This window comes from Cyclopterus lumpus, chromosome 17 (genome assembly GCF_009769545.1).
Source record: "Cyclopterus lumpus isolate fCycLum1 chromosome 17, fCycLum1.pri, whole genome shotgun sequence".
Classification (NCBI taxonomy): domain Eukaryota; kingdom Metazoa; phylum Chordata; class Actinopteri; order Perciformes; family Cyclopteridae; genus Cyclopterus; species Cyclopterus lumpus.
Genome location: NC_046982.1, coordinates 23408444 through 23421069, shown reverse-complemented (window position 1 = coordinate 23421069; position 12626 = coordinate 23408444). Strand labels below are relative to the sequence as shown.

At 47.6% G+C, this 12626-nt stretch overlaps 1 protein-coding gene across 2 annotated transcripts in view; it reads right to left on the bottom strand.

Annotated features, from left to right (window-relative positions):
- Nucleotides 1-755: 755 nt before the first annotated feature.
- LOC117747099 (protein disulfide-isomerase TMX3-like) overlaps nucleotides 756-12626 on the bottom strand; it is a 20283-nt gene continuing 8412 nt past the window's right edge. For both annotated transcript variants that reach the window (XM_034556511.1, XM_034556510.1), the window contains 9 exons: nucleotides 12205-12282; nucleotides 7187-7253; nucleotides 4895-4993; nucleotides 2078-2135; nucleotides 1944-1997; nucleotides 1806-1862; nucleotides 1293-1422; nucleotides 1133-1201; nucleotides 756-1038 (listed from right to left, as the gene is read on the bottom strand). In XM_034556511.1, coding sequence (XP_034412402.1) covers nucleotides 850-1038; nucleotides 1133-1201; nucleotides 1293-1422; nucleotides 1806-1862; nucleotides 1944-1997; nucleotides 2078-2135; nucleotides 4895-4993; nucleotides 7187-7253; nucleotides 12205-12282 — 801 coding nt within the window. In that variant the 3' untranslated portion in view covers nucleotides 756-849. The remainder of the gene's footprint in view (nucleotides 1039-1132; nucleotides 1202-1292; nucleotides 1423-1805; nucleotides 1863-1943; nucleotides 1998-2077; nucleotides 2136-4894; nucleotides 4994-7186; nucleotides 7254-12204; nucleotides 12283-12626) is intronic.

Sequence of the window (12626 nt, the reverse complement as noted above, 5' to 3'; positions counted from 1 at the left end):
TCCCCGTTACCTTCGGTGGACAGTGTCGTCTTCCACCTTACCTTCGGTGGACAGTGTCGTCTTCCACCTTACCTTCGGTGTACAGTGCCGTCTTCCCCGCTACATTCGGTGGACAGTGCCGTCTTCCACCTTACATTCGGTGTACAGTGCCGTCTTCCCCGTTACCTTCGGTGGACAGTGCCGTCTTCCACCTTACATTCGGTGTACAGTGCCGTCTTCCCCGCTACATTTGGTGGACAGTACCGTCTTCCACCTTACATTCGGTGTACAGTGCCGTCTTCCCCGCTACATTCGGTGGACAGTACCGTCTTCCACCTTACATTCGGTGTACAGTGCCGTCTTCCCCGCTACATTCGGTGTACAGTGCCGTCTTCCCCGTTACCTTCGGTGGACAGTGTCGTCTTCCACCTTACCTTCGGTGGACAGTGTCGTCTTCCACCTTACCTTCGGTGGACAGTGCCGTCTTCCACCTTACATTCGGTGGACAGTGCCGTCTTCCCCGTTACATTCAGTGATACGATGGGGATCGAGCCCCCTGATGGCAGACTGATGACTGTGGGAACGGTCACATGAGAATCATCAATAACTGTTGAACACACAATTTCCCCCTCACTGTCCTGATTGGCTACACAGCAGTTGTGATGTCATAAACCCTCCAGGTACGTCCAGGTGATGCTGACCATTTAATGTAAAACATTAAAGGAATTAAGTTGTTATTGAAATAACGGTTTTACTTGTAGACAGAAGGGGTTGAAGTGTTTTATTTGATCTCAGGTCAAAGACAAATGAAATGACTTAAAGCGTTCTGAAACTAAGTCTGGATCACGGCCCTCCTCCTGATCCGCCTCATCAGTCAGACTTCTTGTCGAGCCGGTTTGTGTGGCGCTGCAGTGATGGAGCCAGCAGCCCGACACTATCATCGTCATCGTCGGTCACGGTGGATCGGTTCTTACGGCAGAGATGAAACAAGACGGCAATGATGGCGAACGGGAAGCCGACCAGGAAGCAGCCGAGCAGCGGAGCTTTGCTGAACATGGGCTGGAGAGAGAGAAACACAGAGGACGGAGAGGTGAGACGTCCCTGAGACAGGACTGAGGACAAACAGGACAGGACTGAGAACAACAGGACTTACAGTCAGCGTGACTCTGATGTCGTAGATGAAACGTCTAACTCGCTGATCAACACCGTTTCCTCCCTGAAACTGAGGTCAGACCAAGAATAAGATTTTAGAAGTAATCAAACAGGCTGTTACACGTCCTCCTCCATCCTCAAGGTGAGTCTGGAGCCCTGACCTGGACGCTGCCATCCAGAACCCCGTTCAAGAAGTCAAGCAGCTGGCGCTCTGTCTCTACAGCGGTCGGAGGCAGGACGTAGCCGTCGCTGGACAGATTAACCACAATAAAGGACGGCACCACCACCTCACTGACAACGACAAGCAGAATCAGGTCAATCAGGGGTATGGAAGTGGACTTGTTCTGGGGTTACTGAAACATCTCAAGTCCTTAATGTCTCTAGTCCACATGAACATGGGAGACTAGACTTAAACACACAAAAAGGACTAGAGACGTGAAGGACTCGAGACTTTAAGGGCTAGACACTTTCGGACTACACACGTTAAGGACTAGACACATTAAGGACTAGACACATTAAGGACTAGAGTCATTAAGGTCTAGAGACATCAAGGACTAGAGACATTAAGGACTAGACATGTTAGGACTAGAGACTTAAGGACTAGAGTAATTAAGGACTAGAGACATTAAGAACACTAAGGACTAGAGACAGTCATGATTGAAACTAAGTCTTACCCCATCACAAGTCCATTAATGTAGTCACTCCCTTCCATGAAACCAAAGTAGAAGTCTCTGGAAAGACAGAAAGACAGATTCAGGTTTGTATCTCAGTACTTTGTTGTCCTGTGTATTTGTCTCCAATGAGACTCTGACCTGCTGTAGATGTCTCTATAGTCTGCAGACACTTTCTCCATGAGACTCTTATACCTGAGCAGGAAACAGGAAACGCATCACAGTGAGGACAGAGGACAGATGATGATGTCACATGGTGCTGGACGCAGTCTTACCTCCTGCTGTCCTCACAGAGACTCTTGTCCTCCACCAGTGCCAACGCCACTAGCTTATCTGTGGGAAAGAGGCGGAGTCACGTCACAGCAACCAATCAGACGCCTTGGATGGAGGCGGAGTCATATCAAAGCAACCAATCAGCAGCCTGGAATGTTCACTAGTCGTTTGAACTTGTTGTTTGTTGTTGTATCTAATTCTGCAGAACCGTGTGACTATTACAGCCAAGTGTGATGTAATCGAATCAAGAGATATAGCCGTGTTTGAGTGGGTGAGTGTCTCCCTGTAGTGAGTGTCTCCCTGTGGGTGAGTGTCTCCCTGTAGTGAGTGTCTCCCTGTGGGTGAGGGTCTCCCTGTGGGTGAGTGTCTCCCTGTAGTGAGTGTCTCCCTGTAGTGAGTGTCTCCCTGTGGGTGAGTGTCTCCCTGTGGGTGAGTGTCTCCCTGTAGTGAGTGTCTCCCTGTGGGTGAGTGTCTCTCTGTAGTGAGTGTCTCCCTGTAGTGAGTGTCTCTCTGTAGTGAGTGTCTCCCTGTGGGTGAGTGTCTCCCTGTGGGTGAGTGTCTCTCTGTAGTGAGTGTCTCTCTGTAGTGAGTGTCTCCCTGTGGGTGAGTGTCTCTCTGTAGTGAGTGTCTCCCTGTAGTGAGTGTCTCTCTGTAGTGAGTGTCTCCCTGTAGTGAGTGTCTCTCTGTAGTGAGTGTCTCCCTGTGGGTGAGTGTCTCCCTGTGGGTGAGTGTCTCTCTGTAGTGAGTGTCTCTCTGTAGTGAGTGTCTCTCTGTAGTGAGTGTCTCCCTGTGGGTGAGTGTCTCTCTGTAGTGAGTGTCTCCCTGTAGTGAGTGTCTCCCTGTAGTGAGTATCTCCCTGTAGTGAGTGTCTCTCTGTAGTGAGTGTCTCCCTGTAGTGAGTGTCTCCCTGTAGTGAGTGTCTCCCTGTGGGTGAGTGTCTCCCTGTAGTGAGTGTCTCTCTGTAGTGAGTGTCTCCCTGTAGTGAGTGTCTCCCTGTAGTGAGTGTCTCCCTGTGGGTGAGTGTCTCTCTGTAGTGAGTGTCTCCCTGTGGGTGAGTGTCTCCCTGTAGTGAGTGTCTCCCTGTAGTGAGTGTCTCTCTGTAGTGAGTGTCTCCCTGTGGGTGAGTGTCTCCCTGTAGTGAGTATCTCCCTGTAGTGAGTGTCTCCCTGTAGTGAGTGTCTCTCTGTAGTGAGTGTCTCCCTGTAGTGAGTGTCTCCCTGTGGGTGAGTGTCTCCCTGTAGTGAGTGTCTCCCTGTAGTGAGTGTCTCCCTGTAGTGAGTGTCTCCCTGTGGGTGAGTGTCTCCCTGTGGGTGAGTGTCTCCCTGTGGGTGAGTATCTCCCTGTAGTGAGTGTCTCCCTGTAGTGAGTGTCTCCCTGTGGGTGAGTGTCTCCCTGTAGTGAGTGTCTCCCTGTAGTGAGTGTCTCCCTGTGGGTGAGTGTCTCCCTGTAGTGAGTGTCTCCCTGTAGTGAGTGTCTCCCTGTGGGTGAGTGTCTCCCTGTAGTGAGTGTCTCCCTGTAGTGAGTGTCTCTCTGTAGTGAGTGTCTCCCTGTAGTGAGTGTCTCCCTGTAGTGAGTGTCTCCCTGTGGGTGAGTGTCTCCCTGTAGTGAGTGTCTCCCTGTGGGTGAGTGTCTCCCTGTGGGTGAGTGTCTCCCTGTGGGTGAGTGTCTCCCTGTAGTGAGTGTCTCCCTGTGGGTGAGTGTCTCCCTGTAGTGAGTGTCTCCCTGTGGGTGAGTGTCTCCCTGTAGTGAGTGTCTCCCTGTAGTGAGTGTCTCCCTGTAGTGAGTGTCTCCCTGTGGGTGAGTGTCTCCCTGTAGTGAGTGTCTCCCTGTGGGTGAGTGTCTCCCTGTAGTGAGTGTCTCCCTGTGGGTGAGTATCTCCCTGTAGTGAGTGTCTCCCTGTGGGTGAGTGTCTCCCTGTAGTGAGTGTCTCCCTGTGGGTGAGTGTCTCCCTGTAGTGAGTGTCTCCCTGTAGTGAGTGTCTCCCTGTAGTGAGTGTCTCCCTGTGGGTGAGTGTCTCCCTGTAGTGAGTGTCTCCCTGTGGGTGAGTGTCTCCCTGTAGTGAGTGTCTCCCTGTAGTGAGTGTCTCCCTGTAGTGAGTGTCTCCCTGTGGGTGAGTGTCTCCCTGTAGTGAGTGTCTCTCTGTAGTGAGTATCTCTCTGTAGTGAGTGTCTCTCTGTAGTGAGTGTCTCCCTGTAGTGAGTGTCTCCCTATGGGTGAGGCTCAGACTGTAGTGAGTGTCTCCCTGTAGTGAGTGTCTCCCTGTAGTGAGTGTCTCCCTGTAGTGAGTGTCTCTCTGTAGTGAGTATCTCTCTGTAGTGAGTGTCTCCCTGTAGTGAGTATCTCTCTGTAGTGAGTGTCTCTCTGTAGTGAGTGTCTCCCTGTGGGTGAGTGTCTCCCTGTAGTGAGTGTCTCCCTGTGGGTGAGTGTCTCCCTGTGGGTGAGTATCTCCCTGTAGTGAGTGTCTCCCTGTAGTGAGTGTCTCCCTGTAGTGAGTGTCTCCCTGTAGTGAGTGTCTCCCTGTAGTGAGTGTCTCCCTATGGGTGAGGCTCAGACTGTAGTGAGTATCTCCCTGTAGTGAGTGTCTCCCTGTAGTGAGTGTCTCCCTATGGGTGAGGCTCAGACTGTAGTGAGTGTCTCCCTGTAGTGAGTGTCTCCCTGTAGTGAGTGTCTCCCTGTAGTGAGTGTCTCTCTGTAGTGAGTGTCTCCCTGTAGTGAGTGTCTCCCTATGGGTGAGGCTCAGACTGTAGTGAGTGTCTCCCTGTAGTGAGTGTCTCCCTATGGGTGAGGCTCAGACTGTAGTGAGTGTCTCCCTCCCGTACCTGACTCCCCCATGGCATACAGGGTGTAGCTGTCGATTCTCAGGTAGTTTGGGAAACGTTCTCTGTTGATCCACGACTTCAGGTCACCGTCAAGTTTCTCTGGAGCAAAAAGTCATGAAAGAGCACATTTTAAACAATAAGACTTCCTGTCACAGGAGAGCCAATCAGCTCCCTCGTTCAACTGCACACAGTGAAATGCTCTCCTCTCTCATCAACTGCACATTGACAACTTCATCTGTCATTAAAGCTGCTGCCACCGCTTCAATTATCTACACTGCTCTCCTGCTTCAACGACATCAGTGTTTTCATACAAACAGACACTTCAACCCTCTTTAGTGCTCACACTTCAACCCTCTTTAGTGCTCACACTTCAACTCCCTCTAGTGCTCACACTTCAACCCTCTTTAGTGCTCACTCTTCAACCCTCTTTAGTGCTCACACTTCAACCCTCTTTAGTGCTCACTCTTCAACTCCCTCTAGTGCTCACACTTCAACCCTCTTTAGTGCTCACACTTCAACCCTCTTTAGTGCTCACACTTCAACTCCCTCTAGTGCTCACACTTCAACCCTCTTTAGTGCTCACACTTCAACCCTCTTTAGTGCTCACACTTCAACTCCCTCTAGTGCTCACACTTCAACCCTCTTTAGTGCTCACACTTCAACTCACTTTAGTGCTCACACTTCAACCCTCTTTAGTGCTCACACTTCAACCCTCTTTAGTGCTCACACTTCAACTCACTTTAGTGCTCACACTTCAACTCACTTTAGTGCTCACACTTCAACCCTCTTTAGTGCTCACACTTCAACCCTCTTTAGTGCTCACACTTCAACCCTCTTTAGTGCTCACACTTCAACCCTCTTTAGTGCTCACACTTCAACTCACTTTAGTGCTCACACTTCAACCCTCTTTAGTGCTCACACTTCAACTCACTTTAGTGCTCACACTTCAACCCTCTTTAGTGCTCACACTTCAACCCTCTTTAGTGCTCACACTTCAACTCACTTTAGTGCTCACACTTCAACTCACTTTAGTGCTCACACTTCAACCCTCTTTAGTGCTCACACTTCAACCCTCTTTAGTGCTCACACTTCAACCCTCTTTAGTGCTCACACTTCAACCCTCTTTAGTGCTCACACTTCAACTCACTTTAGTGCTCACACTTCAACTCACTTTAGTGCTCACACTTCAACCCTCTTTAGTGCTCACTCTTCAACCCTCTTTAGTGCTCACACTTCAACCCTCTTTAGTGCTCACACTTCAACCCCCTTTAGTGCTCACACTTCAACTCACTTTAGTGCTCACACTTCAACTCACTTTAGTGCTCACACTTCAACCCTCTTTAGTGCTCACTCTTCAACCCTCTTTAGTGCTCACACTTCAACCCTCTTTAGTGCTCACACTTCAACCCTCTTTAGTGCTCACACTTCAACCCTCTTTAGTGCTCACACTTCAACCCTCTTTAGTGCTCACACTTCAACCCTCTTTAGTGCTCACACTTCAACTCACTTTAGTGCTCACACTTCAACCCTCTTTAGTGCTCACTCTTCAACCCTCTTTAGTGCTCACACTTCAACTCACTTTAGTGCTCACACTTCAACCCTCTTTAGTGCTCACACTTCAACTCACTTTAGTGCTCACACTTCAACCCCCTTTAGTGCTCACACTTCAACTCACTTTAGTGCTCACACTTCAACTCCCTTTAGTTTGTACACAAACTTCAACTCCCTCTAGTGCTCACACTTCAACTCCCTTTTTGCCTGATCCGATGGGAGGTCAAAGGTCAGGGATATCGTATTTGTACAGATTGTAAATCCCTCTAAGGATAATTTCCCACAAACTTCAACTCCCTTTGGTGCTCACATTTCAACTCTTGTGGTTAAAGGACAACCATGGTGTCTCCTGGTGTCTCACAGTTAAAGGACAACCATGGTGTCTCCTGGATAAAGTACAATCATGGTGTCTCCTGGTGTCTCACAGTTAAAGGACAACCATGGTGTCTCCTGGTGTCTCACAGTTAAAGGACAACCATGGTGTCTCCTGGATAAAGGACAACCATGGTGTCTCCTAATGTCTCACAGTTAACGGACAACCCTGGTGTCTCCTGGTGTCTCACAGTTAAAGGACAACCCTGGTGTCTCCTGGTGTATCACAGTTAAAGGACAACCCTGGTGTCTCATGGTTAAACCTGCTCTGTACACTGAGCGACAAACCTACTGTAAATGTGAGATGGAACACAATGAACATCAGTCATCAACAACCTGACAGAGGTCAGAGGTCAGAAGTTGTCTTACCGTCGAAAGTGAAGTATGTTCCGTCTTTAAAAACCACCACAGCCGGCAGAGATGGGAGGGAGACCACCTAGACACATGGAACAGGTTTAACCAGAAACACTGAAAAGAATCACCAGTTCAGGTCTAGAGGCATTTTACGTCCTCTACCGTCCTCTACCGTCCTCTACCGTCCTCTACCGTCCTCTACCGTATAGCATCCTCTAATGTCCTCTACTGCCCTCTACCGTCCTCTACCATCATCTAATTAGGGTCCTCGTGACGACTTCGTCGTAGAGGAACCTATTGTTTTTCTAGGAATTATCATTATTTTCTCTAAGGAATGTTGCCCTTTTGGGGCCTTTATCATATCCCAAACGTTCTTAAATTTCACATGCATATCAGGACTGGCGAAAAACACAACATTTTGGGTATTAAAAAAATTCTCTATAGCACCCCCTTGTGGCAAAAAGCCCACACCTTTTGCTAACAATGACCGATTGACTTTAAATTTGGTACACATGTCCACTTGGACCTGCTCTACAAAAAAATTCGCCAACTTAGATTTTGGTAATAAAACAAGTTTTTTCCATTTTCTCCTAAACATTGGGTCCGATCTTTACGAAAACTTCTGTGGTTCATTATTGGTTCAATTTCATCAAACGTTATCAAAAGCTTGTTGATATCTCATTGCATTCAGAAGATATGGGACAATGAACTTCTAAGGGGTGTGGCCTCATATTTAAAGACACATAACTTCCAAATGACTTAGATTATATATCCACATTGCATCCCTTAGCATTCCTTAATTTTTTCATAATATTTGAACATTAGGGGGCACTGCAGTCAATTGCTCAATATCGCCATTTTTAGCCTTGGGGAGTTTTAAAACAGTGAACTCCTCCTTGAGATTAAACCCGATTCATTCCAAAATCGGGCAGTGTGATCTTGAGACCTTAGCAATGAAAAGTTATCAAAGGATTTTAATATAAAATATAAAACTACGTTTTTTTAACTCGGCCATACATTATGTAATCGGCTCCATATTTCTCATATGTCAGGACATACTGACCCTGAAGACATCCATATGGTAATGTTAAATTCTAGTCATAACGCCACCTAGTGGCAACAGTCAGTTACATGTTTTATACTTTTATACCCTTCACCTCACAGATTAACCAGATCCCTCTCAGAATGTGTCAAAATAGACTTAAGACCTTGATAATGCTTCACTGTGAAGATTGTATGGACTCGTTGAAGGGCGGCGAGTTGGAGCATCGGCGAAGTTTGATCCTTCGCCATGACCGAATAAACCAATGTAACATGCTCAAATTTAACTTACACACATTTAAAGTCAAAGATGTAGTTACCTGATTAGCATTAGCCTCTGTTAGCTGTCCCCCGGCAGCCCCCGAGCAGCCGGATGGCTGGGTGACTGTTCAAAGGGGTTTTAAGTCTAAACAGAAGCCCACTGAGCACCACCAACCTCTTCACGTTTCAAACCAGTTTTCCCCACTCAGCGACGCACCCACTGAGAAACCCACTCTGGTTATAGGTAGCTCCATAGTCAGAAACGTGAAGATAGGGAAGCCAGGGACCAAAGTCATATGCATCCCGGGGGCCAGAGCGGGCGACATTGAATCTTGTTTAAAACTGCTGGCTAAAGATGAGCGTAGTTACAGTAAGATTATAATACACGCCGGCGGTAATGACTCCCGACTGCGGCGGTCGGAGGTCACTAAAATGAATGTGGAATCGGTGTGTACTTATGCCAAGACAATGTCGGACACCGTAGTTTTCTCTGGCCCTCTCCCCAATCTGATCAATGATGACATGTATAGCCGCATGTCGTCATTCAACCGCTGGTTGTCCAGGTGGTGCCCAGCAAACAATGTGGGCTACATAGATAACTGGAGGACTTTCTGGGGAAAGCCTGATCTGATGAGTCCAGACGGCATTCATCCCACTTGGGATGGAGCGCGTCTCATTTCTGTGAACATGGCCAAGTTGATTAACGGACTTAATCCATGACCCAGAGTTCAGATCAGGAAGCAGAAGCAGAGTTGTAGTCTTCCACCCTTCTCTGCACTTCCATTGGAGCAGTTACCCACCCTTAACCTTAACTCTATAGAGACTGTGTCTGTCCCACGGCCACTTAAATTAATTAAATCAAAAGTAACCAGAAGAGGAGTCATACTAAATAACCTCATACAGGTTAACATCACTACTGCAACAGTGCAACAAAAGATAATTAAATGTGGACTCCTAAATATTAGATCTCTGTCATCTAAAGCTGTATTAGTAAATGATTTAATATCAGACAATCACATTGATTTATTGTGTCTTACTGAAACCTGGCTGAGCCATGAAGAATATGTCAGCCTAAATGAATCAACTCCTCCAAGTCATATTAATACTCACATTCCTCGAGGCACCGGCCGAGTCCTCTAATGTCCTCTAATGTGCTTTACCATCCTCTAATGTCCTCTACCGTCCTCTACCATCCTCTACCGTCCTCTACCGTCCTCTAATGTCCTTTACTGTCCTCTACCATCTTCTACCGTCCTCTAATGTCCTCTACCGTCCTCTAATGTCCTCTACCGTCTTCTACCGTCCTCTAATGTCTTCTAATGTCCTCTAATGTCCTCTACCGTCTTCTACCGTCCTCTAATGTCTTCTAATGTCCTCTAATGTCCTCTACCGTCCTCTAATGTCCTCTACCGTCCTCTAATGTCCTCTACCGTCTTCTACCGTCCTCTACCGTCCTCTAATGTCCTCTACCGTCTTCTACCGTCTTCTACCGTCCTCTAATGTCTTCTAATGTCCTCTAATGTCTTCTACCGTCCTCTAATGTCTTCTAATGTCCTCTACCGTCCTCTAATGTCCTCTACCGTCTTCTACCGTCCTCTACCGTCCTCTAATGTCCTCTACCGTCTTCTACCGTCTTCTACCGTCCTCTAATGTCTTCTAATGTCCTCTAATGTCCTCTACCGTCTTCTACCATCCTCTAATGTCTTCTAATGTCCTCTACCGTCCTCTACCGTCTTCTACCGTCCTCTAATGTCCTCTACCGTCTTCTACCGTCCTCTAATGTCCTCTAATGTCTTCTACCGTCCTCTAATGTCTTCTAATGTCCTCTAATGTCCTCTACCGTCCTCTAATGTCCTTTACTGTCCTCTACCGTCTTCTACCGTCCTCTACCGTCTTCTACCGTCCTCTACCGTCTTCTACCGTCCTCTAATGTCTTCTAATGTCCTCTAATGTCTTCTACCGTCCTCTAATGTCCTCTACCGTCTTCTACCGTCTTATACCGTCCTCTAATGTCTTCTAATGTCCTCTAATGTCTTCTACCGTCCTCTAATGTCTTCTAATGTCCTCTAATGTCTTCTACCGTCCTCTAATGTCTTCTAATGTCCTCTACCGTCTTCTACCGTCCTCTAATGTCCTCTACCGTCCTCTACTGTCCTCTAATGTCCTCTACCGTCTTCTACCGTCTTCTACCGTCCTCTAATGTCTTCTAATGTCCTCTAATGTCCTCTACCGTCTTCTACCGTCCTCTAATGTCTTCTAATGTCCTCTACCGTCCTCTAATGTCCTCTACCGTCCTCTACCGTCCTCTACCGTCCTCTAATGTCCTCTACCGTCTTCTACCGTCCTCTAATGTCTTCTACCGTCCTCTAATGTCTTCTAATGTCTTCTACCGTCCTCTAATGTCTTCTAATGTCCTCTAATGTCTTCTACCGTCCTCTAATGTCTTCTAATGTCCTCTAATGTCCTCTACCGTCCTCTAATGTCCTCTACCGTCTTCTACCGTCCTCTAATGTCCTCTACCGTCTTCTACCGTCTTCTACCGTCCTCTAATGTCTTCTAATGTCTTCTAATGTCCTCTACCGTCCTCTAATGTCCTCTACCGTCTTCTACCGTCCTCTAATGTCCTCTAATGTCTTCTACCGTCCTCTAATGTCTTCTAATGTCCTCTACCGTCCTCTAATGTCCTCTACCGTCTTCTACCGTCCTCTAATGTCCTCTACCGTCTTCTACCGTCCTCTAATGTCTTCTAATGTCCTCTAATGTCCTCTACCGTCTTCTACCATCCTCTAATGTCTTCTAATGTCCTCTACCGTCCTCTAATGTCCTCTACCGTCTTCTACCGTCCTCTACCGTCCTCTAATGTCCTCTACCGTCTTCTACCGTCCTCTAATGTCCTCTAATGTCTTCTACCGTCCTCTAATGTCTTCTAATGTCCTCTAATGTCCTCTAATGTCCTCTACCGTCCTCTAATGTCCTCTACCGTCCTCTAATGTCCTCTACCGTCTTCTACCGTCCTCTACCGTCTTCTACCGTCTTCTACCGTCTTCTACCGTCCTCTAATGTCTTCTACCGTCCTCTAATGTCCTCTACCGTCCTCTAATGTCCTCTACCGTCTTCTACCGTCCTCTAATGTCCTCTACCGTCTTCTACCGTCTTCTACCGTCCTCTAATGTCTTCTAATGTCCTCTAATGTCCTCTACCGTCCTCTAATGTCTTCTACCGTCCTCTACCGTCCTCTAATGTCTTCTAATGTCCTCTACCGTCCTCTAATGTCCTCTACCGTCTTCTACCGTCTTCTACCGTCCTCTAATGTCTTCTAATGTCCTCTAATGTCCTCTACCGTCCTCTAATGTCTTCTACCGTCCTCTACCGTCCTCTAATGTCTTCTAATGTCTTCTACCGTCCTCTAATGTCTTCTAATGTCCTCTAATGTCTTCTAATGTCCTCTACCGTCCTCTAATGTCTTCTACCGTCCTCTACCGTCCTCTAATGTCTTCTAATGTCCTCTACCGTCCTCTAATGTCCTCTAATGTCTTCTACCGTCCTCTAATGTCTTCTAATGTCCTCTAATGTCTTCTAATGTCCTCTACCGTCCTCTAATGTCTTCTACCGTCCTCTACCGTCCTCTAATGTCTTCTAATGTCCTCTACCGTCCTCTAATGTCCTCTAATGTCTTCTACCGTCCTCTAATGTCTTCTAATGTCCTCTAATGTCCCCTCAGTCAGTCAAACCTTGGGCAGGACGTCTCTGGTTGAAGAGAAGAAGTAGGTGTGAACGATCATCGTCTCTGCTGCTGATGTGTAGTTTCCCTAAAACACAACAGAGGTCAGGTGTGTGTGTCTGTGTGTGTGTGTGTGTGTCTGTCTGCCTGTGTGTGTGTGTCTCTGTGTGTGTCTGTCTGCCTGTGTGTGTCTGTGAGTGTGTGTGTGTGTCTGTCTGCCTGTGTGTGTGTTTGTCTGTCTGTCTGCCTGTGTGTGTGTGTGTGTCTGTCTTCCTGTGTGTGTGTGTGTGTGTGTGTCTGTCTGCCTGTGTGTGTCTGTGAGTGTGTGTGTGTGTCTGTCTTCCTGTGTGTGTGTGTGTTTGTCTGTCTGTCTGCCTGTGTGTGTGTGTGTGTGTGTGTGTCTGTCTTCCTGTGTGTGTGTGTGTGTGTGTG